The 27,485-nt window shown below is 42.1% G+C and overlaps 1 protein-coding gene across 2 annotated transcripts in view; it reads right to left on the minus strand.

Annotated features, from left to right (window-relative positions):
- Window positions 1-9,033: 9,033 nt before the first annotated feature.
- grm7 (glutamate metabotropic receptor 7) overlaps window positions 9,034-27,485 on the minus strand; it is an 81,494-nt gene continuing 63,042 nt past the window's right edge. For both annotated transcript variants that reach the window (XM_034087914.1, XM_034087916.1), the window contains exons 8-10: window positions 21,256-22,191; window positions 14,219-14,471; window positions 9,034-10,481 (exon numbers count right to left, since the gene is read on the minus strand). In XM_034087914.1, coding sequence (XP_033943805.1) covers window positions 10,432-10,481; window positions 14,219-14,471; window positions 21,256-22,191 — 1,239 coding nt within the window. In that variant the 3' untranslated portion in view covers window positions 9,034-10,431. The remainder of the gene's footprint in view (window positions 10,482-14,218; window positions 14,472-21,255; window positions 22,192-27,485) is intronic.

Here is a 27,485-nt window from a genome sequence, read left to right on the forward strand (position 1 = left end):
TGCTTTTAGTATAGAGCTTGTGATGGCTTATTTTTGAGAGGTCAAAAACTGTTTTACTGCTCGGCGACCAATGCTGCCTTGACAAATGTACATTTTCAGTATAAGTTGCAATACAAGACCTTTTGTAGACCTAAAGAAACCCTGGAACGGCTATAACCACCTCTGGCTGTGAAAAGTTGCTTCAGGAATTTAAAAACAATTGTAAAAGTCTGTTCAGTTACACTTTAAGCTCCTACAGAATCGCTTATTATATCCAGACTCATCTACCATGACGTATTGCAAAGTAAAAGATTGTCTTTTATATCACAGACTCATGTCCATAGCGTCAAATGCAAGATTCATGAGGCTTTAGTTTTATGTGGAATGAGTAATGTACTTTTTTAATTCCTTAATTGTCGGTGCTTTAATAACCTGCCCTGCTCTCATTGGCTCAGCTTTATCAGTTATAATGACACATAATTGGTGATTATGAGGTGGGTGTGTTGCAAATTGAATGTCATCATTTATCAATTAGCCAACAAGTATGCGAGTGTGGGAGAGCAACACATTTACATATACTTTTTAATTTATGTGCTGTTTCTTAGTGACTCTAAACTAACGAGTTTGATTAAATACAGATTATGTTGTTAATACAACAACAGACTCAATAATGAAAGAGGTGAAATGTCCGTTCTCACATTTAAACTCAGGTTTTTGTTGACTTGGTTTCATGGTGTGGGGTAAAAACGGCATCAAATGTAATGATAAAACAATGCCACACAATTCACTATTAAAAATGAACATAAACAACAGCTGTAAAAGAACTGCAAAACATATTTAAAAATAATTAGAAAGTTAATGTCGGTTAATCTAAAAGGACTGCAAAAATGTCATAGGTTCTAGGTGCGTTTAATTGTTGTACGTGATATTTAATTGAATATATTTCAGTTCTGCACTGTTAGACTTCACCTGAGGCGTTAAGAGATATTGATCATTCATGTTCTGATGTTTTTATTTTAGAGAACAAAATGAAGTTAGAAAATAATGAGCAACTAATATAAATAGTTTATAGATGAATAACATAATTGTCCTGGTGGCAGATCTCAGACATGGGCAGTTTAAATAGGGAGACAACCTTTCTTACCCCCAGTAACTGCAGATTTTGCAAAAGTACCGTGTAATAGCAGCCACCTACAACTGCAGGACTGATTGCCTCTGGCTGTCTCAGTTTGACACCTCTGGCACTCAGAGTATGCGGCTGTAGGATGATATTTTATTCTGCCAGCATACAATCGAGTCGCTGACCGACCGCTGACAGACAGAACTCTCATCCTGAAACTCCGGCAACTGACAGCAGCTTTATAGGAGCTGAGATTGGAAGAAGGCAAAGACTGTGTGCCTTTTTCTTGCAGTGACCTACTGTAATCTGTCATCACTGCACCTTGTTAGCTAGAATGCACCAAACCATACTATAATCTATTTTGCAACTTTAAATGTCTCAGCACAAGTTGCATATCGGATTTAGAACACACTGAACAACTTCTGCAAACTTACTTTACTTTCCTAAAGCACATCTACTGCATGCAGGGATATGATTTCTATTAATACTCCCCTGAAAGGATCCTCTTACTGCTACGAAATCAGTTGAGTAGTTTGAATCTACAAATGGACTCGAGCTAATCGATAGCAGCAGCCAGTAGTAGGTAATGAGGGTGTATCAGAATGTGGAGCCGAGGCTATTGTATGTGCTGCCAATCTCACTTCATCAATCTCCCACTGCTCTCATTAATAATGTACTGGGAATGAAAGTTAATGTATGTGATGAAAAATGTATAACCTTGTGAGAACCTATGGAAGAACTGACCTTTCAGTTGATGTGTATGAGGCACTGCACTTATCACCTGCTGCTGTGGGTGCTCTGCAGCGCTGTGCCCCGAAGCCACACGGTGCATCTGTTTCACAGCTTTTCATTTACAAATACAATATGCAGAATACAAATGCGTTTTTTTTGGGTGTAAATTGCTTCACAGATTTGTACATATTCATATCAAGCGTTTGTAAAAACACCTGTTTTTGTTATTTCAGACACTGGCTGAACACTAATCAACACAGGTGTTTTGTAAGCGCGTTCGTTTATAATTCCTGGGGTCATAACAAATTGTAATTAGGCCCGTGGCGGTGTCGGGCCAAGCTCTCATTGCAAACAGGAGAGTCATTTCCCACTGCAGTGTTATTGACACAAAGTTTTCTCTTGATTAAAATACAAATGAGAAATGAATCAGCCTCTGCATGCACCCTAGTGCTTGAGGAGGCGGAAAGGCGATCTGCTACTCCAGAGGAAATGGAGGATGTGATGGTGGGCAGCAGCAGCAGCAGCAGATGATGTGGACAACTCAGGAATAGGCCTCATTAGATGTCCAGAGCCCAAGTTATGTGGCACTCTGTTTCCCATTAGGCTGAGAGCACAATGATAAACGAAAACTTCATGATGAAGATAATTGTCTTGGTAGCAATGGGTATATATTTCATATTTTATTATAGCAACCCATAAAAAACGTTTTGCATAATATACCTACCTGATATAGATAATAAGGAATGTGCTCTTGCAGTTTTATCTGTATCCATAAAACGGTGCCTTGTGTTAAAGATGCACTCAGGCGATAGAACAACAAACCACACGGAAAACTACCATTGTTTGTTTGTTTTGAATAATCTGGAAATGTAGCTATGCAGGTTCTACTATCGACCAATTATCCAGATCAAAACACAAAACAACTATAAATTGGTGCATTTTTAAGGAAAATGTATTGTCCTGTTGTTTTGTAATATGCCACATAAAGCCAAAGGGGAAACACATGGAATGGAAAGTTTCATTGATAATATCCAGATTTCAAAAGTGATCCAAATACTGTTTCCAGACGCATAATGTGAATTGTGAAGCGTCTCAACATTACCCAACAGATTAATCAAAGCTTTTTGTTGTGACCGAGGATTAACCAAAACTGAAAAAAAGTTTGTTCAACACAAACACATGATCTTCTCATTAAAACACAAGACCAGTCGGATGTTTTTCTTTCCTTTTTTATTTATTTAGGGATCTTACTACTGCCTATTGTAGTTAGAACCATGTTCGATCAACCCGGGGCTTCCATCTGTCATCAGAGGTAAGCTTTAATAGTGAGTAAGAAAATCACATTATTAGTTAGATTTAATTAAATAACTTGAAATAACTGCTTACATTCAAGAATTGTTTTCACAGTGCAACATTGTATTTATGTGTACAAAAATGTCACTGTCACTATAAATCCTACACTCTGTAGCCTATATATATATTTTATTATAGTTTATAGATATGTAAACATGCACAATATCATCCATTCAGTATTTATATATTTCACTATTTGGATGGATTACAACTTGTAGAACACTCAACTTGTATACATACATTTGATTATTAGCAAATGGTTATTTTTAGATGTATATTTATAATAATATACACATGTAGGCTATGTTGTGTCTATTTCCTAGACTTTGTTCTTGTTCCTACGCTTTATGTCTATCTCTAAGTACATATTATGTTTAAGTATATTTAATACAAAAACACATTGCAAGTTAAATTCCTTGTTTATACGGACAGTATTATTGACAGGTGTTTCACAGGAGGTTTGATAGTGGTGTTGCTTCGTGATGTTTTGCTTTTCTTGACATAATGTGTTTACGTTGGACAGCAACCTTTTCGCATAAGGGACAATGCTGATTCCAACATGGCAGGTTGCGTTAAAATGAGAGCAAAAGAGGGTTTGTTTATGTACATTTAGGAATTCAGGACAATAACCCAAATGAAATGCAAGCTGAAAAACATGTGAGACTAGAGTATGTGTTCTTATGTTCTCTTGCAGAATGCACCTCACTTCAACTGCAGGATGCATGTTCTCTTCACAACAACAATGACCACAGCGCCATCTTGTGTAAGAATAAGGTACGTTAATTTGAAGGCTTCATGAAGGCTGACACAATGAGCTTTCCTGCTCTGAGCACGGAACAGGAAGTGTTTTCAGAAGTACATTTAGTGATATGTCAGTAGTGGTTGTACAGATCTTATTTATTCTGGGACTTGGTAGTGAGAATACAAGGCTCTGAGGCAGGAGAAAAGAGAGGAGAGGTGGAGATCACTACAGCATCAGTAGATGGCAGTAGCATTACACCATGGCGAAGGTGCTGAGGTAATCTTTGCGTGAGATTATAAAATATTTAGTAGAAAAAATTCACAAGTAGCCTTAAGCGTCGGTAAACAAAACAAATCTGTAATTATCATTTATCAGATACTTTGTGTAAAGGAAACATATCCTATTATAAGATACTCGAGTTTATTTATATTCATTACCTTCCAAGTAACCTTAATGCCATGTGAATCAATGATTGTATCACTGCTATTTATTAACCGGAGCATCAACAAAGAAGTGATCCTTAGGTAATTCCCCCTGATAATAAAACGTGTCAGTCTCTCTTAAGTCACACTCCTAATTCGAAAGTCAGATAAATTATAACAACTGGAGACCCCCATAATTCAGTCACAGATTTAGAAAGGGTAGACTAATTGCATTTTGGTTTTTATCTCATAAATTGGATCCACTCCAGAGCTGGGATGGAAATCCTCGTCTTCAGCGGTGGATTCTCACGACGGAGCTAAAGTTGGGAGGGTTTCAGAAGCGACGGAGGGAGAAAACATGACAGATGCTTGCTTGTGCTGGCTGCTCACACTGGCGTTAATGGTGTGAGCAGCATTTTAAGCTTGCTTCAGGGGCTGAGGGCGGCCGCAGACACTTGTGAGAGGTTATTAGAAACATTTACATGGCTGTGCATTCGAGTGTTGAGGGGAAACTGCAGCACTGAGGTCAGGTCAAATCCCCGCCTGCTCTGTAATCTCATGCTGAACCAACCTTTACATGAGTGGCAACGATCTCAGTTGAATGAACATCTTCTTTTTGCTCTAAATACACAAGGCAGCAGCAGCAGGATCACTGTTACTTTATGCTGTGTTCAGCATATTCTCAGTGATGTGTGTTTAGCTGGAAACGTTGTGACCTCTGTGAGCAAACACAGTTCAAACAACATCAAAATAGAACATCAGGGTTGCTCAGTGTGTGGTTGCTCTGCACCATTTCTACCTTTTACTGGCACCCAGTGATCTGCTAGACTCGTGTTAGCACAGGAAGTGTGTGCAGAGCTTTGGTCTCTGCGTCTTGCTCGCTCCCCGCTGGACTGCAGGCCAGATGGGCTAGGGACTGTGGAGTCGGCCCCTTCTGTTCTCTGTGAGGGTCCACTCATGGGACTGAGACCCCAGAGACCAGAGTTATAGGAACTAGATCACAAGGTAGTTGGATTGCAAGCTGAGCGGGGATATTCACACACATATGCATTCAGTGCGCACACACACACACACACACACACACACACACACACACACACACACACACACACACACACACACACACACACACACACACACACACACACACACACACACACACACACACACACACACACACACACACACACACACACACACACACACACACACACACACACACACACACACACACACACACACACACACACACACACACACACACACTCAGATACATTGAGGAACTAAACGAAGTGTGCACACGCAGATTTGTTTTACACTCTCCTGAAGAAGAGAGATCTGTCAGAGGACATGATGTTTTTCAGATTAACATTATGCTTTTATCGAGTACACTAGCAGTTGGCAGCAGAGCTTTTATCATTTTCGACAAGCTGTTCAGGAGGGTTACATTATCCAAGTGAGCTTTTTCTTGTCATGTCATGTGGAAATTTAGTCAAGTCATCTTCAACTGTTATTGCAGTCCATTAACGCCATTGTGAAGATACATAATTGATGCAGCCTTTGGGTAGAGTTTAATCAAATGAGGGTGCTCCACACTTCACCGCCAACTGAAAAATGAGACACACAATCTTTAGCGATGTAGTTTGTGTGGTTAGACTATAATTCACACTTTGGATTGATTTATAACTGTATGACTGTACACTCCCTGCACAACGCCCGAAGCAACACTCTTAAGATGTTTTGATTTATGTGGTTTATTCATGAGCACAATTCAAGATCTGTTTTTAAAAAAAAGAGAAAAAAACATATAAAGACACATTATGAAAGTATTAAACCAGACAGCTGTTTCTACCCTCGCAACAAGAAAACTTGTACCGTGTGATTTATTCTCTGTACCTTTCAGATTTCACATTTAATTTCATCTCTGTTTAATGTAGATTTATTTCACTCTTCCTCAACTTTTCATTTCCATATCGGTATTTGTTTTCTCTTTCTCATTTACTTTTCTTTGAAATAACAGTGAACTGTGTGGGATGTGCAAATGCATTGTTTATGCTATTCTCCTTGAAATTAAGAGCTTTCTTGTTAAATTTCACAGCCAGCCACTTATCTCTGTCAACTCCTGTTCAAGGCACAGATGATTTGTCTTGCTTTGAATGCTGTTGTCTTTTGTTGGTTGTGTGGACCTGAGCTGTGATTTCAAGCAACACATGTACTACCTTATTTTATTCAGTCTTCTGAACGTGGTTCATCTTTCATGCAGTCGAAACACAACACATATGCAACATATTCACAAGATGCATGCTGCACTGGGTTCCTCTTTTCTCCATGAATGCCTTTTTCTGACGGGGGGGACATTGGGAGAAAGCAGCCGATTAGTGCACCTACTCAACTGTGATTTCTGAAGAGCATTTCATCTCAGTCAGCCGTCTCAATAACACAGCAGTCAATTCAAATCCATGAAGTCAGATAGGTTATTCTCAAATAATCATTAACTGGATGGAATTAGAAGTTTGGATGTGGAAGAGATGGGAGGGAAAGATGGCAGGAGAGGTATCAGAGTTATTACAGCAGAATCAACACCGTACTAAATCCCCCAGCCAACAATGAGTGAAGATAAAGGAGGTGACTGAGCTAATTGTGTACTGTCAGAATCCATATCTCTAACGACTGTCAAATGAGCAAATTTCAAATTATTCTCTCCACCCACTCAACTCCCCCCAGGAGCAAAAGTGGTGAGAGAGAGGGAGAGGGAGAAATAAATACCAGGAGACACTAATGTGATGAGAATGATGCCTGGTCTCTTCCGCTGATTAAAAATGCAATAACGCTGTGACAAACACACTCACGCACACACTCGCTGTGCAGCCTAAGCTGAGCATGAAGTAGGTCTGTGGACTCACAGATAAGAAATGTCTCAGTGACCAACACTCATTTATGACTTACAAAAGAGGCACTGTATCTTTTTCTTGGATCGATCGCAGAAAAACAAACAGCATCTCGGCTCAGAGCCTGTTTTTAGAAAATGTAGTCTGCCTTTAGTTGGTAGTTAGTGCCTATGAGGAGGAGATGATTCATGTCTGACCAACGGCCATCTTACTGTACAGCTAATTGTAAATTCTTTGTGTCACTATGTGCTGCTTACAGTAACTGGCCTCATTTCATCGGAGCACAGCAGATAGAGGAAGAGAAAAAAAGATGCTGGTAAACAAAAGGCCTCATAAGTAGGTTTTGAGTACAAGATGCAGCAGGGGGGAAATAAGAAGAGTGAAGAGTGTCTTTATCCACCCCACGTTATATCAGGCCTCAGTTGGTCACTGACGGGAAGCAGATAAGGTTTCAGTCTGGCTGGAGTTGGATAATTGGACATTTATGGAGAGATAGGAGAGCCCAGGGCCCAGGAGCCATGAAACAGAGCTAATCTAGACTCCACATCACTAAATTGTCTGTGAAAGAGCGCATCAGGAGTTCTGACAAGATAAGGAAGGCTTTCTTCAAAGGCGGAGCTGGACCAAAGTGACATGAAAACTCGAGATAGAAGAAAGCCGTTTGGCGCTGGGACTTCTACATGTCACATGTGGCACACGCTGAAACATACTTTTTGTCTAGCAGTGCTGTCACCTTGTCATCCAAATTGGGTCAGACACACTTGTAATTCTTACACAGTGAGGACACTTTTGACAACGTTAAAACCAGACAGCTCTTAAGAGTCAAGACTCTTTGGAAAGCCTGTGTACATTTTTCAAGTTTTTAAAATACACTCTTCAACTTCACTTGCGTATAAAACCTGCAATTGACTGTCCTTAGAGTTTGAAACATTTAAACTCTGGTGGAGTGTGCCCTGCTCTCTATCAGTCCGCCGTGATTAGTTTCCTCTCTTTGATGTTTCCCAGGAAACTGCTGCCTACAGAACAGGTGCATACTGAGCAGGTGGGCCCTTACGTAGGAGCCTTGAGAGTTAGAGCTGAAAAAAAAAGCATACCGCGTACTATTTTCAGTGAGTACAAAAAGATCCCTGAATAATGCCAAGTCATAAATATGTTCTGCATATCAATGCTTGCTTCACTCAACGTTTTTTCTTAATATCAAGGTCCAACATACTTCTGCTTGAGCTGTTTACTATTGGTTTGCTTTTTGCTGAGCTGCAACTCTAAACCCGGTGCAGCCTCTATGATTTCTTAAACACAGACACTGACACAGGCAATTAATTTGGTGGGGGAGAGGCTAGTCGTAATTGGGCATAAGTGGGATTTTTCTTGGCTGAGTTCAACACAAAATGACAGACTGTGTGTATGAGAAGTAAAGACCATCTGGTCCCACAGGAGCTGAGAGAGAAGCCAGACAAATGGAAAGAGAAACAACAGAAAACCTGTGTGGGTAAGGATTTCATTCCCTCGTTCCCCCACTATCTCTCTCTTCCTCACACACTCACAGAATAGACGAATCAGCAACTCTTGGTAATATATCATTTGCGGATGTAACAGCCAAGAGGGAGATGCTTACCGGGTGTGGAAACAGAAGTCTCTCATGCGTGGCCTATGTTTTATATAATAATCAATATTGAAAATACTAACATTATGCTTGCTGGCCGGCACAGGAATAAAGAGCGGTTAGCTCGTAAAGGCTGGCCCATCAGTAGGACAAATTGATCCGACATGTTTTATTATTCATGTAGGGGAATGGTGTTGAGACTGTGGTGGAGCAACAGCGAGAGACAAACAACGGATGTGACAGAAAAGAGCAAAAGGTGAGTAGAGGAGTCCGATGGTGGACATCCCCTCCTCTCGCAGGGTCTCATCTCCATTGCATGGCAGCACATGTTCAGCGAGACGCTAATGTGCCCTGTCATGGGGCGAGACAGTAAGCGAGCACACAACATTTCCATTGGTTTACAGAAGCCCATAAACAACACAGTGATTAATAATACTTGTACATACAGCAGTTTAAACATGCAGAGCTCTCTCCTGCTATACAAACAAACATACACTCATACTCACGCACAAGCATAGAAATAACTAAGATATATGCTGTCTGATTTAATTGTATAAAAGATAACAAAATTATTTTATTACATGTTCATAATTTGACAGACATCACAACATACTTGCATGATTGTTCTGATATTTATGTTTCCCACACAATAATGAGGCATAATTTACCCAGCACGAAACTATATTTAAAACAAACATGCTTGCAGATACAGGGAAGGTCAATTCAACAACAGATTAAAGCCATATTCTGTCATTTAATGAAGTTCAGTTCTGGTTAAAGAAACAAACGGCAGAAGGATGGATGCTGAGGCTTATTATCATTTTCAGGATTTATTTCATTTTTTTTTTGCTTTACATCAAAGAGAACAGACATACATTGGCACATGCAAAGTGAACACTTTGTGGTGCTTTTCATAACCATCCAAATCCAATTGAACAAAGACCGGATATCTATTTTTGTACTCCAAACATGAAAATACTCTCAACTATTTACAAAAAATATACTTACAATGCCCATCACTCTAACATAATATTAATCTGGGACTGATTGGAGTTGATTCAGTAAAACAAAGTACTGTATGTGGCAGAGCTTGCTGTTCAAGGTAATTAAATCAATTGCAAGACAAAGAGGCACAGAAGAAAACCACTTAAACGATACAAAACAGAAATCAGATAATGGGAACCCCAAGAGAATATGGCTTTAATGACATTTTAAAAGAAAATATCTTGAAAGCACATCCACTGTCCTTTTTTTTTTTTGTGGTTTGTCCTCGTTCACAGTGACCCCTTTTAGCAGGCAAGTTGTTCTCTGTCAGAGAGAAGGGGGCCACAACACAAGTTTAAAACCTTCAGTTTAGTGAGGCGGAGCCAGCCACACTGCCCTGCAGCCACTAGTCTCTGTCAGGACTCATGTATCATGTCTGGATGAAGATCGGATGCTTTCCACAGTCCTGGAGTGCATAGGTACTGCAGGTGGTGCTGGGATGCCAGCGCTCGCTCTCATGTCTCTGTCTGTCTGTCTCTGTTTCTCTACAGCTCCCTTCCCTTCTCAAATCACAGATAAAGGACAAACGGCATTCATTTTCAAGCAGATCAGATCCTGAGGTTGTTGTAACTCACATATGTTTTCTTGGTTGCTTGACCTGAAAACAGAGAAAAAGCTAATTAAGATTCACTTTGAGCATGGCTGAAAGAAAAACAAGGAAAAGATCTTGAAGAACCAAACATCGACAGATTTTTAAAACTCTTTCTTCTGTGCTGTGCATCCTTAGCACCAGCTGTGTGCAATCAGTTGCAATATGTTTGAGCTCAGTGTATCATTTCAACTCACAATGCCCCGTGTGCAGCCTTAGTTTCTATTTTCAGATGTAACTAGGGATAAAAAACACAAACACCACACAAGTGAGCACCGAACAAATGCTAGGGCATGCGATGTGATCCCAGCCTGGATTGCCATGGAAACATATCAGAATGTGGCTGAGTGCCTAGGTGCTGTGTGTGTCTGTGTGCGCTTCCTCCCGTTTATCCATCGTTATGAGAACCAATTACAACTTCCGTTGAAGGCTGTTAGGTGTAAAGGTAGGTACTTTATTTATTTTAATGTAGGCATGATATTGTGGGGGTTAGGACGAAGATGTGTGTGTGTGTGTGTGTGTGTGTGTGTGTGTGTGTGTGTGTGTGTGTGTGTGTGTGTGTGTGTGCGCGCGTTGTCCTTTCTGTACACAGGAGGAGAAGATCCTCGTACATTTTCTTAATCACAGACATTTCTATAAATTCTTATTCTACTGCTTTAATGTTGCTATGGCGACCAGCTCCCATGGGCTATGCAATTAAAGTCGCACCATTTCTTTACAGCTGCATTTTGTAGTCTTGGCCAGCAAGTATGATGAATAAAACATTAGTAACTGTACAACAGATTCTCGCTCTTAACCATAAACCAGGAAGATCAGTCTTTTTTTTAACCACAGTGTGTGTGTGTGTGAGATTTATACATTCCTTAGTAGTTCAATAGTTCAATCGCATAGTGGATATTTAATCTCAGCCCATAACTTCCCTTTATTATGTTGGCCAATTTTTGTAAGGTTAAGTTTTCTTCCCACAGTACTTATTGTATATTAAACGAAATCTGAAGAAAAACATCAACTCGTCCGAGAAAGCCTGCTTTGGTTAATCTATATTGGAAAAGAAAGTGAGGCATTTCAATATCTCAAATTTGCAAGGTCTTTTAGAGGCGTAATCATGAGCACATTACACAGCATCAGTATCAATGTAAATCTGCCGAGCAGCTAATGCTCTTAATCCCGTAAATCATTCCGAGTCATCGAACACGGGGCTGATGGGTACTGAAATGGAGGTATTTGGCGCTCTGATGGTTACAGGAATTGACGGACAGTCTCACGGGACGGTTAAGGCCCGGTTCAGGTTTTCAGGGCGGTCATGCACATCAATTTGCGATTTAATAAAAGTCACTTATTTTGCAGTCAAAAAAGAAGGGCAAGGGGAGGAGAGTGAGCTGGGAGGGGCGATGAGGCGAAAAGACATTCACGTAGGAGAGACAGAAGGTGAGAGACACACAGAACAGATGACACGGTGCACTTTTGGGAGGGCCTTACGTAGACTGCATGCCCTGCTTGGGGACTTCTGATGTGCAGCTGCGACAGATGTTAATTTTTCACCCTCAATGCAGAGTGCATTTGCTCATTGAGCCACATGTGCGACTGGCAAGGATATGTTCCCGATCCCCTGATACTCTTGCATCAGCGGTCTGATTTATATGTGCGTAACTCACACATCCAGTCACACACAGTGAAACACAAACGCACAGATACACACTTGTAGTTGTAGGCACACACAAGCATATTCTGATACTGACAGATGAGTGGGACAACTGTTGGGTGTCTGGAGAAATTCCCAGTTAAATCTGTCATCTCGTAGGCATAATTCAAAGAGAGGTTTGAGGGACTCGTGCACCTGTGGGTGCCATGATCGCTCTGTGATTAGAAAGCGCTGCAGGAGGGGAGGCCTTTGGAGACTGTGATGTGCGATTTGCATGAGCTGTCAATCATTTTCGTCTCCATCCTGTCAACTAGACAAGAGCAAATCTAAATTCCAGCTTTGGCAGCTTTTTCTTCTCTCTAAAACCCTTTCAATTTGTGGTGTTTCTCGCCACAAACAAACACTATCGTACTGAACTATTGAAGACTGTAGGCATCCCCACTCCCATCCTAAGACCCAGTATTATCTTTTCTAACAGGATCATGCTTACTGTTTTGGATGAAGGGTGGCATGAGTAACATGCAGCCAGAGCGTCAGATTATCTCCTCCACTCTCGCATCAAAGCCCTGCTTCTTAAAATCTCTTCCCAGAGCCCCCCCCCTCCCCCTTCTTTTGAGCTCACTGTTGTGCACTTGAGCTAAAGGTCTAACCATTTATCAGGGAACCCAAGATAACCAGGTCCATTCTAAGGGGAAATTAAATATACTTCTTACTCAAGTAACCACCTAATTAAATCCATGGAATGAAGGAAACAGGAGAAAGTCTCATCGCCCCTCTTGGAAATATAGGACATACGACCAATCAAAAGCTCAGCACAGATATATGAAGAGCTCAGCTCCTTGCTCTCTCTATTTAAGCTGTATTAACTAATTGGCAATCTCAGGACCCATTGGCTATCTGTTTGAAAGTGATTAGTACCTGGGGGCGAAAGCCACTATTTCCAGAAGATCTGGTGTAGCCGGCGGATATCTATAATAATAATAATAAATGATATTTCTATAGCGCTTTTCTTGAACCCAAAGACGCTTTACATTTGGGAGGGAGGGTAGACAAACAAAACAAAAACAAAACAAAAAAAGAAACAAAACAAAACAGAAAAGAGGTCAGGAGGAAGTTGGTTGAGAGAGGGGGGGGGGCTTATGGATATACAGAGTTGAAGAGGTGGGTTTTGAGGCGGGACTGGAACAGGGTGAGGGACTCAGACTCACGGAGGTGAGTGCCAAGATCTGTGCCAAGATGACCTTTTCTGTGCGCTGCTCATTGTTTATACTCTAACTAACGCAAGGATGGAGTTTGAGTTGAGAGAAGACATCTATGACAAGTTGTTTTACAAGTAGCTAGTAAACAAGCTAATTTATCAAAAGCTAAATCATTGTCTGTATTAGGACCTTTTGCAAGCATTCAACCAAAGCCTGTGAAACATTAGTCAATAATACTCGAACTACAAAGTGAAACCAAATTTTGTGTCATTCCTAAATATAATATATAATGTAAATGCATAATCTGTTTATCGATATCAACTCATTGTAGTCTAAAGGAATAGTCTGTGCCGACATGTTTGCAACCGCTGATGAATCATTTGACTTGATTTTGACATCCCAGAACCGACAGTGATATATTTAGGCTATGTGTTCAAACATAGAAAAGCATTCATGTTGTGTTTTATAAGTTATTACCTGAGTTAATAGTTGGCCTATTATACGCTCTTTGAATACTTTTTTGGGAGGAAAGTGTTTAAAAGAGTGAAAGAAAGGTCTATTGGATATTATTTTTGGTTTTGAAAGTTGTGCTTGGACTTGGATACAATTACCACACTACTTTTCCACCAGGAAATCATTGGGTACGTAATGCATTTCTTCATGATTTGGACAATATAGATAATGCGATTTTGAAAATGTATTATTGTGTTTTCTTTGTATCAGATGTGTGAACTTCCAACCATTCTTTCCCCTGACCCATAGAACAGATCTTGGGCACAGACACCTTCCTTGCATTACGGCCGAATAACTATTGCATTCTAAGTTTGAAAGCAGTGGTACATATTTTCACTACACCATAAAGATGGTCTGAACGTGTGTGGTTCTTTGTGCATAGGGATACTCACTCATGGGGTCAGCAGCAGGGTTCTCACACAGCTCAGTCTTAGCCTCTCCGTTGGGCCTCTCGTTGGGTTTCTGGGACAGACGGGATGACATTGTTGCAGCTGTGACCACAGCCTTGAAGCTACGCTTCCGCTTTTGTACGTTCATCTCAGGGTGGAAGATAATAATGTACACCTTGGGCATGTAGAGCATGCCCAGTGCTACTGAGGCACTAAGGTTCATGGAGATGGTCAGGGTGGTTGTTTGAATGTACAGCTGGAAGAGAGCACAGACAGGAGAAAGGTGATGTTAGTACAGACTGGAATGGCAACATACATAATACAAAAGGGAAATTCCTTTTTATGAGATTAGGCAGTTATATGTAGCACACACATTAGTCATTTTAAACCCTTATCAAGAAAAATGAGAGACAAAGGCGCTATGATGGTTTAACATTTGTGTCCAATTACAGACAGTCACACTGTGGAGCACAGCGAGGAGGCAAAACCTAATAATAACCATTGCCTGATAACAGAATATGAGCATCCAGCGAAAAAAGTGAATTGCCGTTGTAATTTCTTCAACACTGGAGTATAGAGAAACTTTTCTCAAGCATCATTGGAGAATAGGTTTGTTTTACTTATATAATGCAACACTTTTTCATAATAACTAACTAGTTCTTTCTTTGATAACCAAATAGTATAATCTGATACATACTGTAGGGATGTGGATATTTGCTATGTGTGGCTGTGGAGAACAGAGCAATCATGCGTACGGTGAAACAACCCAGCAGCGTTATTGAAAGCCTGACCTAGTGCTACTTAGTCAAGTTGAAGACTGTTCAAGCGTATTAATGACAAAAGCAGAAGCATCACCATGACTGTAGCACAACGTCCTCAGCAGGCATCCTTTCTACCAGTTTGTCCACCTAGACCCTTGACTTCACTGTCCGTCACATGTTGCAGTCTTCTTTCCTCTGCCCTCATGTTGGATCATTTATGTCACCACTCACAAATTCATCAGACCAATGTTTAGCCGCTGAGCTACTTCCTCCTCCACTAAGAATGCCTGGAGCCAGTCGCAGTCCTAGAGTACAGCATGGACTAACAACACTGCATCTGCACGATACAGCAGGTCTACCATTTATTTTTCTACAGCCCTGCATGCAGTGGAGAGCAGCCTGTGAAGGGCTCTCACTGTGTTAAGTGGTAAGATCATTCACAAGATACCATTCATGGGAGCACACAGGTACGGTCTCTTAAATGCGTTCCACATAACATTCCCTTCAGAGGTTACATAACACCTTTCACATTGATATGAGATAATTACGAGCTTACATAACCCAGATCCCGCTGCAATATAAGTTGACTCATATTTTATATTGCGACCTCGTCATATGATGCTGATTTCACAAAAGGGTAGGGAGGGCAGTTATTCAGCACGCAAGAGCCTCTTTTTTCATGTAAGGGTCTTAGAGGAGAAAGAATTGCTTCAAGAGAGGAAATTATTGTTTCAAGAGCAGATCACCCAAGCCCCCTCGCTAACTACTGCACTCGAAAGCATTAGATGTCACTTATATGCTGCCAGCAACTGGGGATGGGAGCAGAGAGGGGATACCATTGTAAACACATTAGCCAGTGCAGTAGTGTATCTGCAGAGCAGCGAAATGCTCACTGATTCATTGAGAGGCAGAAATGTCACCATTTGCATAGAGTTTTTCTTGGTAAATAGCCAGACTAACAGCAATGTATTTCCTACAAGGCACTCATTTACATGCCAGTCATGCCTTTGTCTTCCAATCTCCATTGTGAAGCATGATATCATCAACATGCCAATACACTCAACTGCCTCTGTCTCTCTCCATTGCCTCCTGTTTGCGGAGCCGCATGAGAGGCAGCGATCTGGCTGGCGCACCATGCATTAATAACTGTATGAATATCACAATTCCCTCAGTGCACTCTGTTCTGTGTGACTCCGAGCTTTGGTGAGCGGAAATGTTTTACTCTGGCTGGAGTCTGAGCTATGAACTCACACCCTTTGTGATTAGATATTCGTGGCGACCGATCAAAGCATTGCGAGCAGTACATGTGGTCAAATATAAATCACCAGAGAATCTCCATCATGGGCTTTCCATGTTTGGTAGTTGGTAACCTGTCTGGTATCCATAGCAACACCACAGAGTTTGGTGCGAGCAACTAAACACAGCTGGAATAAGCTTTAATGAGATTCTGATACCTTAGACACGGCAATGCTGACCCTATCAGAACTGATTTATTGACCATGCAGAGGAGTTGATTCGGAAGCGGGCGCACAATGAGTGTTTGGTGCTTACTCATATTCATCTCACACAAGCAAACACACACACAAATAACGTGTATATATGTAGGCTCCACTCTCAGACACAGCTACGCACACACACACACAGCACACCAAATCCTTTTTCTTACTGCCTCTAATCACCGAGACAGGATTTTTCATTGTGCCTCTCGATGAGCTTGACCCAAATTCGTAGCCCCTCTCACCCACCACTCGAATGTTTAGCTTGTCACAGAACATTCATAATTAATTCCTGTTTCTTTAACATAAATACATACATGAAGTAATTTTCACAACTGCTTGGCAACTCTCTATTTATAGCTGCAGTAATCATTTATTAACGTCCTCATCAAGCATCAAATCAAACGGTTGCTTTTGAATTTTACATCCCACTGACAAGCGAAATGCCAACAACAGCCACAAGAAGCGACATTTAGACAACAAGCTGTTGAAGGGTGATCCTCATAATTACACCCACCAGGGATATACTTACTGCAAAGGAAAATTAGTGTGGTATGGTTGAGTACTACAAATGCACATAGTGATAAGGACTTGATTCAGTAAGTGACAATTAGGATGCACTCTTGCCTGTTCGAGAATGCCTTCAATAATGAATCCAGGCGATTTGCAGTCTCCTCTCAACTACCTGGATGTCTCTTGTTGTTTTGGGTGGCCTACTTTCTAGCTGGGCTCACCATGAATGACTTTGTCTGGCTTTGTGCTGCCAGTGCGGCAGTGCTCTCTGTGTGGACGGCTTCCCCTCATTTTGACTCTAGTTTGAAGCCCAGAAATAGGGACTTCCTGCACAGAAATAAACATGATGTGACACATATAAGCTTCTTAACATGTGTTAGAGCAGATCATTAATAGATCATCAATCTGACAATCTCGCTATTGATGTTTCCCTGACATCATTCGTTGTGTTTACACCTGCTGATATGTTTGTCTCTCTAATTAATGCCTGTATCTATCAAGCTCGAGTTGGAAATCAGTGCTGCTGTGTACAACATTCTACTGGTGGTCCATGTTTGATCCAAACTTTAGCCATAAGGGTGAAAGTGTATGATAGTTCTTAACTTTTACAACCAGAGCAATATTTATGAGCGGAGAAAAGTTTTGGAAACGCTTGATGGCAATAACCTCTTGACACTTTCTGCAGAAACCTCACAACTTGTTTTGCTATGGGGAATATGCATCTTTCCAACAATGATTACTCTGTCAGAACAAAGAATTTACAGGGTTATAAATAAAACTTTTACTGCTCAAACCTTACACACATTATATTCATGAAGAGAGGTAAAATGTAATATAGTAATGTAATGTAATAAAGCCAATAGCAGGGCTGCATAATTGAAACATGTGATCACATTGTTTCAGTTTATTTCCCAAGACAGGCTAGTTTACAGAAATATATTGACCTAAAGTACAACAATGCATGTTCTCAGTGGAGGGGCGTGCCACAGCCCACAGATGGTTTCAACATCTTTGCTTTGTGTTCACTGAGCCACAGATGGAGTTTGTGTGTGGCATGTTTTGGTAAAACAACGTGGATTGATAGCACTGATCATTTCATGCATCTGAGTCAAATTACCTGCTATTTCAATTTGCATGAAATGTTTTTAGCCAGACGAGCGGCTTGCCAGTGTTTACCTAACGTTCATTATATAAATCACATATTTCTACAAATCATTATTCATGCTATTTATTACATTCTCCAAGGAGATTTGTTTTCAATTTGTTGTCTCTGTTTGTCAGTGAGATAATGGAAGAAATACTGGGTCGACTTTTATGAAATGTGGTGGAATGATTTCCATATTACATTTTGGAGTGGATCCGAATCCAGGTAAAGCAGAGATATACCTTATTTGAATAACCTCCAATGTAATTTTGGTATATTTTACCTTATATATTGTTGGCAATAAGTAACCTGCAAGTACTTCAGACACGTATACCTCAAACTGCTAAATGTAATCATATAATTTCTACCTTGTAGGGGATGTTGTTAAAATGACGTCTCCCTCTCTTGATTAATGCATCTTCTTTATCTAGATAATCATCATCATTTTCAAAATAAAACCCACAAGCTTCTATAACACTTGAGGGCAGCTGTAGCTTCTTGCCTCTGGTGCAATGTGCTCCGATTGAAACTAAGTAAAACAACTGAGGCAGAAGCTTTAGTTTATTAATACAAAATGGGGAAAACTCAATTTCTTACTTGGTTGTTATAAAAGGTTGACACACACACGTAATCCCAAATACACATGCATTATATATGGGGAGATGACGGGTGCTTCCAGGTCGGTGCCTGGTGACTTGCTACCTGTGACCCTTTTGTTCCCGAGCCGATTCTTGAGCTACTTGAGCTTGCCTCTAAAATACTCCCATATCTCCGCGAGAAGTGTCTAGTTCAATTCCCCTCAAATCCATTTGTTCTTTTGAGAGACACAGGAGGATTAGAAGTTGCAATATAAATGTAACCTGCTGGAATAAGGACGTGTTGGGCAAGTATAAAATGTCAGTACTAATGATACTTGGCAGTTTGGTCTCTTAAAAAAGGCTTGTGGGTAAAGGAGACATCTAAGTGGTTTCTAAACACATATTGAGGTATGTTAGTTTTCATGACATGAAGTTCTCCTTCAAGCGTGACTAAATCTTGTGGGTGCTTTACAAGAAAGTTTCCGTCTAGATAGATTCAGCCTCAGGGGAAATGTTTCAATCGACAGTATTGTACTCTTACTCATCTTAACTGTAAGGTACATTCTGTTTTGTGGTCAAAGACGTAACCAAACAATTGACTTCTCATGTTTAGTGACAGCGAATACATGTATTCATTACTGCCTTTGCTTAGAAAATTGCTAACATTGTCATGTTAAAAACAGTGTTTTGTGATTTTGTTAGTGCTTTTTCTTTCACAGTTCTCTGCTGTCTGATGTTCAAAGCTCTGTTTGAACAGTGACTTGCCAGAGTTTCTTTCATGTGGCCCGAGGACAGCTGAATTTGGATGCTGGTGACTCTGAGTGTTAAGTAGTGTACTGAGGACATGCAGGTGCACAGGAGGCGGGGGAGGGCTCTGTGATCTTTTGTTCCTGTTTTCGCATGGCTTCCCTCAACATGGGTTTGAATGGGCAAAACAGATGGGAGGGGGAGGGAGTCACAGGTGTGGAAAATATGGGCATCTGAATGGTGTTGAGTTAAAGAAATTACACTCAGTGCACAGTCATGTCTGCACAATAAAATGTAAGGTCGAACAGCCATCATTTTGGATTATCACTTGCATTCTATTGTTTCGATATTGGACAACATGGGTTGCGAGACATTTTTGTAATCGGCAAGTATTATTTAGCCATGTCTAAAATAAAATAATAGGTACTTATAAAGTCAAGATATAGCGAAATGCATCACACTGTATCCAACAGTTCATTCACACGCACCCACAGAGCATCCATCTGTCATCTATCACCAATGACACATTTCCTTCTTTTTTTTCGGGATCTGGGGGATGTTGTGAGGAATGTGTGCTCATGCTGAACATTTAAGTATAAGAAAGCTGTAACAAGCCGATGATAAGGGAGACCTTTGCTACCCTGCACATTCTGCAAAGGATGTTTTCAAGACATGCAAAGGCTCTTCTCACTTGCAGTGGCTAGGGAGTGAGCAGGAGTGTGCCCACAAAGGCCATTACACCATGATGCTGTGCAGTGAACTGAAGTTGAGTGCAAGGCAGGAGCTGGTGTGAAGAAAGAGTTAACTGTATAAAGGGGAAAGATAAACACATTACTGCCTCGCTAGTCGCTGCGAGTAACATAATGAACTCCTAATCGCCGCTGAGGGTGTAATTCATCTATGAAATCAGCAGCAAATTGAGATGAAGAAAATCAGTTTCTGATCCATCTCATGCGGTAGCTTAGTAGGAAGGATATTGAACGGCGTGCCTCTCAAAAGGTTTGGAGTAACACTTTCCTGTCAGCGTCGATATTCTGAGAGTGGAAAACTTCCCCTACACGCTGTCATATACATACGGCCTGCCAAGCAGCAGGCGCAGCTCACAAATCCTGCCGATGCATCTGTATTCTGCCGTGTGCTTGCCAGATAAGCAATGACTAGCGTCTCGGGTCAAAATGTCATATTCTCAATCAACTCCAGTAGCAGCGAATGTCAAATGCTTTGTTGAGTAGAGCGCAGCTGTCAAGAGAGGGAATGTGGTGAATCAAACTTGCATGTATCCCCCCATTTCTCCATGCATTCCCCTTCTCCCTCCACGTCCACAGCCAGCTTGTCTCTATCTCCAGAATAATGCATAATAGTACATGTTGAGGCCAAGGAGGGAACGCGTGAAGATGATGGCATCTGGAGCGGCCGGCACCCCCATCCGTATCAGCCCTTTGGAATTCAGGATTCTTGTGCTTAACATCAACCTTCTCTCCGCCTTTCTATGCATATGTTTGTCTGGGGTGGTCCTAGTGTGGGTTTCCATGCACTTCGGAGGCGTGTGAATGTGAAATCAAAAGAAAATGAACCCATAACTTATATATTCACTAAATGTGTGTGTGTTTGTGCTCCCTTTATAAACTGCTTGAATGTTCATGTTGTGTTTGTACAAATGCATGTGCGCATGTGTTTGAACAAGATAAAAACAGGGCGAAAGAATGAAAGAGACATTTGTAAGAGCAGGGAGAGACACAGACAAAGAAAAGGGTGGCGACAAAGAGAGGGAGAGGAGGCTAAAGAAAAATAAATGACTCACCTTCTCCGCCGACTGGGCTGTGCCAAAGAAAATCGGGATGAATGCCAGCCAGACTATGCATGTGGTGTACATAGTGAATCCAATGGGCTTTGCTTCATTGAAGTCTTCAGGTACATCCCTTGTCTTGATGGCATAGATGGTGCAGGTCACCATCAACAGGATGCTGTAGCCCAACGAGCAGATTATCTGGAGGTCTGTGATGTCACACTTCAGCACGCCGCGGGCCAGCTTGGGGTTGATGGTTTTCTGCTCATCGTAGTCGATAATGGTGTTAGGAGGGTCCACGGCGAACCACACCAAAACGCCTAGCAGCTGCACGCAGATCAGACTGGAGGTTATGGCAATCTGTGAGGTGGGACTGATGAAGCGAGGGGCCGTGACCGTCTGCTTGCCCTGCTCGAAGATACGATAGATGCGGTTGGTCTTGGTGAGCAGCGCTGCATAGCTGATGCACATGCCCAGGCCCAGGAAGATCCTCCTGAAGGCACACACGGCTACATCAGGCTTGGCGATCATGAGGAAGGTGATGATGTAACACAGAAAGATGCCTGTTAGCAGCACGTAGCTCAGCTCCCGGCCCGACGCCCGCACGATGGGCGTATCATTGTAGCGAACAAATGTCGCCATGACAAAGATGGTGGCAATGATCCCCAGCATGGCCAGGAAGACGGGGATAATTGCCCAGGGAGAGTGCCACTCCAGCTTGACAATTGGAATGGGCTGGCAGGCGGTTCGGTTGGGATTGGGCCTCATGTTGTAGGCACAGAGTCTGCAGGAAGTCTCATCATACTGGTACTGGTAGCCATCACATAGCTCACAGTGCCAGCAGCATGGCATGCCCTTTACCCTCTTCTTCCTCTCTCCAGTTTTGCAGGGCAGGCTGCACACAGAGATTGGCACCTCCTGCTCCCCATCTGGCCACTGAAGCTCCTCCAGCTGGTACAGAGATGACACACAGAGCAAGCAGATAGGGTTAGTGATGGAACAGTAAGCCAGAAGTACCACTGAATATAAAAATGTATGGGGATAGTGTTGTGTTTTGCACATGCCCAAACATACACTCCTAATTCCTTTATTGTTCTTCTCATGAGGTAACAGTCTTTGCAAAAACCAAGTACAATGCAGCTGAAGAAAACAATTACCTAATACAGCAAAGCATCTTTATTGCCAATTTCAGAGGGATTGTCTTTTCTTATACTTGAATTTAATTGAAATCACCATGGCAACAGAGCTTACCTTCGTTCAGTGAAATAAAGAAATGTGAAATGCAAAAGACATTGTGTTTTAATACAGAAGCCAGTGAGGTATGAAAATATGTGATGATAAAGAAGGAACATGGGACTCGAGGATTGCAAATGCCTCCTTTAGACGTTGCAGAGCTATTTCTATTTATGATCTTGTCATCAATATGAAAAGTGCAGTATACAGGCACAGAGAAGAGTTATCTGAAAGTCCAATTCAAAAAGGCCCTGCGGTGTTTCATGGTTTTGGCTCAAACTATAATCTCAATGTACAAGCCTTAAAAAACTGTGAAGAAATTGAATTTTTTAGGGTTCTTACATATTTTGTTAGTGTGCTAAAAAAGCTTTCATAATACTCTGAGCTGATCTTTTGATTTATTTTGAAAGTGCACTGCACCATGACTTTAAAAGGAGCAGAGATTAATGATTCAAGTAGCCAAAATAAATCATTTGGAGTCCAACAAACAGAAAGAAACATAGAGAACTACATATTCCAGTAGTGTGATGGTTACACAGATTTGTATTGCCCTCTAAAACTGATTTAGTATGACAGATTTAAAGGGTGCTTTGAGACAATGAGTTTGAAACAGCCTACATTAAAATCGTAGAGTGGCATGGCATAAAACTATATTGAAAATGAATAGCAATTAATTTCCAGTATAATTTCTGTTGTGTGCATTATGCCTTGATGTGAATTGAATTCATGAAAAGGAACCCTGTGGAGATTCAGAGCTATAATAGCTCTTTGAAGCATTGTGACGGATCGGATCACAGAGTGACTGACTCCTCCACTGACAGCCGACACACACACACACACACACACACACACACACACACACACACACACACACACACACACACACACACACACACACACACACACACACACACACACACACACACACACACACACACACACACACACACACACACACACACACACACACACACACACACACACACACACACACACACACACACACACACACACACACACACACACACACACACACACACACACACACACAGTAGTGAAAGATGCCATGTGTATCCAGGTGTCTGGCTGTGCTGTAGCACCCTTCAGATGTCACAACGACAGAAATCAGTGAACCATGAACCATGCAATTTATTATTTATTTTGCGTTTGTTAATTATGGGGAATGATTGTGTTAAGAGGTAGTTAACCTGTTTATGTTTGGGTCGGATTTTTATGTGGTTTTGAGTTAATTGTGTCACCTGTTGAAGGTAAGCCTGTGGGCTTACCAGGCCCATCCAGTTTACTAATTGGCCCACCCTGAGAAAGCTTCGGTATCATTTAAAAAAAAAAAAGTTTTTTTAATTTTTAATTATTTTATTATTATTCTAAAAAAATTATTCACCCATTGAGAATATCCAATAATTCAAAGTGAAATTCAAGTGAACAAATATCGAGTTTAAGTAATGTTGTATGTGTTTTGTCCTCTGAACCGAACTCATTTACGGTAAAAACTGATTGTTGGTTCCGGCGCGCGGCATAATAACGTGAGAGAGGCAGAGAGCTGCCTGCAAAATAAATGATAGCTCAAAGTTCACTAATGAACTTTTTTTTTTTTAAAGCCAGACTCCAAGAAGAGCCCCCACTGCCCTCATCTAGCATCATTTTCTGATAACGATGAAATAGCCCCGCCTCCCTCTCCCCACGTCTCCCTCCCCACCATGCTCCCCACTTCCTCCTGCTGCTGGGCTGTCAGAAGAAAAAAAATGGAAACGGAAACTCTGCCGCACGGTTCCCTCGTCCCTTGGAAGAGGCGAAGAGGTGGGTGTTTTTCATCTGCTGGTGGACAGTCCGGAGAGATATACACAGGGTTGGGTTGTAACGGAATACATGTAACGGCGTTACGTAATCAGAATACAAAAATCAAGTGTATTCAGCTGGCGTTACATTTGAAAAACGAGTAATCTGAGCACAGTTACTTTCGTAAGCCTGAAGTGAATACATTTTGGAATACTTATTGGAATTATTGGTGGAAAAGTTTCCTCACAAAATGTAATATTCATTACCGGCAGAACTGTGTGCACACTGCACAGCTGCAGCATGTCTGTGTGCTAGAGAGAGATGCAGCGTGTCTGTGAGGCCCCGCCTCCGCACGCAGATGAGAGAGAGAGATCTCTTTTAAAATATATCGAAAGTTAGAAACGGAGATGGTTAGATAAAATGTGCAAGATAACGTTTATGTAGCATTTCTTTATTGTCGAAATGATGACATTTCACAACGGGATCAAATCAAAGTAAATGGCCTGCTGCTGCTGAATGCATGGGGCAAGTGACTGGAAAAAGTTTTAAAAGTTATTACATCGTTTCAGATAATAATAATAATACATAATAATGATAATTCATTCTATTTAGGGGTGCCTTTCAAAGCACCCAAGGACACCTTACAATGCACAACATATTCTAAGGAAAGGTTTTAAGACAGTACAAAGAATGCAGTCCGGGTGATGTTTTTTATGTGGGGTGCAGATGAGAGAGCTGTCCAGAATGACACCAAGATGTTGTGTTTGAGCTCTTGATAAGCCATGAAAACAGTAAAATACGTGTCTCCTGTTCCCCAAAACATACCCATCTATCTGTTATGGAAAAAGAAAGTATTCCAAAAGTATTCTAAAAATAATCTGCCACCGGTACCGGCGGGATTGTTGTTAGCTTCTGATGTGCAGAAGAAAAATCTGGTCCACCCTATTTTTTACAGGCCCACCCTAAAGTACATTTCTGCCTACGCTACTGCTCGGGAGAATGTTGCAGTTGTTACAGGCTTGGCCTGTCACTTTAAGAGTAGCAGCCGCAAGGGGTTGTGGGTTTTGGAGTCTCTGTGTGTGTGAAATGTGATGGCCAAGGCGAAGTGCGGAGTTATGGAGAGAGAGACGAAAGTATAGAGAAAGTGGTCAGAAAAGGAATAGTATCTAGTCTGTATGTATGTAATACAGTGTCAATATAGCTTGAAGGACGTGAATAAACGGAGGTTCTTCCCACGGCACCCGAACGCCTCGTTTCCATCCTCTTTCCCCTCGAAATGTCTGGGCAGCTGGTTACCGGCTGACAACGAGCCAAGTCAGAAACCACCGGTGTGTATTCGAAACTACGGTTTCGGTGCCGAGATACCGTTAATAGTAAAAAGGTAACATTGGGGGCTCGTCCGGGATGAACCTCCGTTCAGGACTGCTCCGATTCCCTTGACAGCGGCGAGATGCTTCTCGACACCGATGCTAGTGACTGGGGAATCGGAGCAGTCCTCTCCCAAATCCAGGGGGGTGAGGAGAGGGTGCTAGCCTATGGAAGCAGGAGGTTGTCAACCACAGAACAAAACTATTGCACCACCAGACGCGAACTTCTGGCAGGCGTGGAGTTTGCCTGTCACTTCAGACAATACCTGCTTGGCAGACCATTCACTCTCCGGACTGATCACAGCAGCCTGCGTTGGTTAACCAGGTTAAAAGAACCAGAGGGACAGCTGGCCCGCTGGCTAGAGAAGCTGGCAGAGTATGATTTTCAGGTGGTTTATCGACCGGGGAGACGCCACCAAAATGCAGACGCACTTTCCAGGAGGCCCTGCAGGGAGTCATGCCCCTGCACAGTGCCAGAGCATGACAGCGAGCGACACCAGCATAAGGGGGTCCAGTGTGACCTGACAGACAGTACAGCTGAAGTTGCCATATGTACTCACACAGAGCATCCTCTAGTGGGGGTAGCTGAGCCGGAGTTTCCTCCAGTGGGGGTAGAGGATGCCTGCAGTGACAACAATAACAGCTATGACCTGCTAAATCCAAGCATCAACTTGGTGAGTGATATTCCCAACACCAGCTTATTCTCTGGTTGGACTCAAGAACAGCTGAGAATGGCTCAGGAATCTGACCCTGACATTGCACCAGTAAAAAAGTGGATGGATGAAGGGAGAGGCCGGCTGCCATATGCAGACATAGCACACTTCAGCCCCGCTACCAAATCATACTGGGCACAGTGGAATAGACTTTACCAGAAAGATGGAGTGCTAATGAGGAAATATTATAGCACTGAAGGAACAACGTTTTACCCCCAGATCGTGCTGCCTCATATGTACCGCAGTTCAGTGATGGAGCAGATGCATGATGGTCCTGTGGGAGGCCATTTTGGAGTAGAAAGAACTCTCACACGCCTGCAAACCAGATATTTCTGGTATAACATGAAAGACGATGTCACACTCTGGTGCCGCACCTGCCCCAGCTGTGCTGCTAAAGCTCGCCCGAAGAAAACTCCTCGAGCGGCTATGGGCACGGTGCGAGTCGGTGCCCCCATGGAGAGGATTGCAGTTGATGTGATGGGCCCTTTAAATGAAACAGAGAGACATAATAGCTACATACTAGTAGTGCAAGACTACTTCAGTAAGTGGGTAGAAGCCTATCCAATCCCAGACCAGCAAGCATCCACGGTGGCAGAAAAGATCGCCTCTGAGTGGGTGTGTAGGTACGGAGCTCCCCAGTGCTTGCACAGTGACCAGGGCACAAATTTCGAGTCAGCTGTTTTTCAGGGGATGTGCGAGCTGCTGGGGATTGACAAGACTCGAACTACCCCATTTCACCCACAGTCTGATGGACAGGTAGAGCGCTTTAATGCCACTCTGCAGAAAATCCTGGCTACCACTGCAGACAGATGTCACTGGGACTGGGATCTCATGATGCCTTATGCACTCATGGCTTATAGAGCAACTCGACACAGCTCCACCGGATTGACACCAAATATGATGCTTTTTGGAAAAGAAGTCACTGAGCCAGTCGACCTGGTCGCTGGTTTGCCACCTGACAATGACAATATCGACACTAACACCCCCCCTCAATATGTCATGAAACTGAGAGAACGTCTGGAGCTGTCTCACCAGCTGGCACGAGAAGCTCTTGGGAAATCTGTTGAGCGAGCTAAAAAAACAGTATGACAAAAACATTTGTCAAACCCAACACAAAGTGGGAGATGCAGTCTGG

Source organism: Pseudochaenichthys georgianus, chromosome 7 (assembly GCF_902827115.2).
Source record: "Pseudochaenichthys georgianus chromosome 7, fPseGeo1.2, whole genome shotgun sequence".
NCBI lineage: Eukaryota > Metazoa > Chordata > Actinopteri > Perciformes > Channichthyidae > Pseudochaenichthys > Pseudochaenichthys georgianus.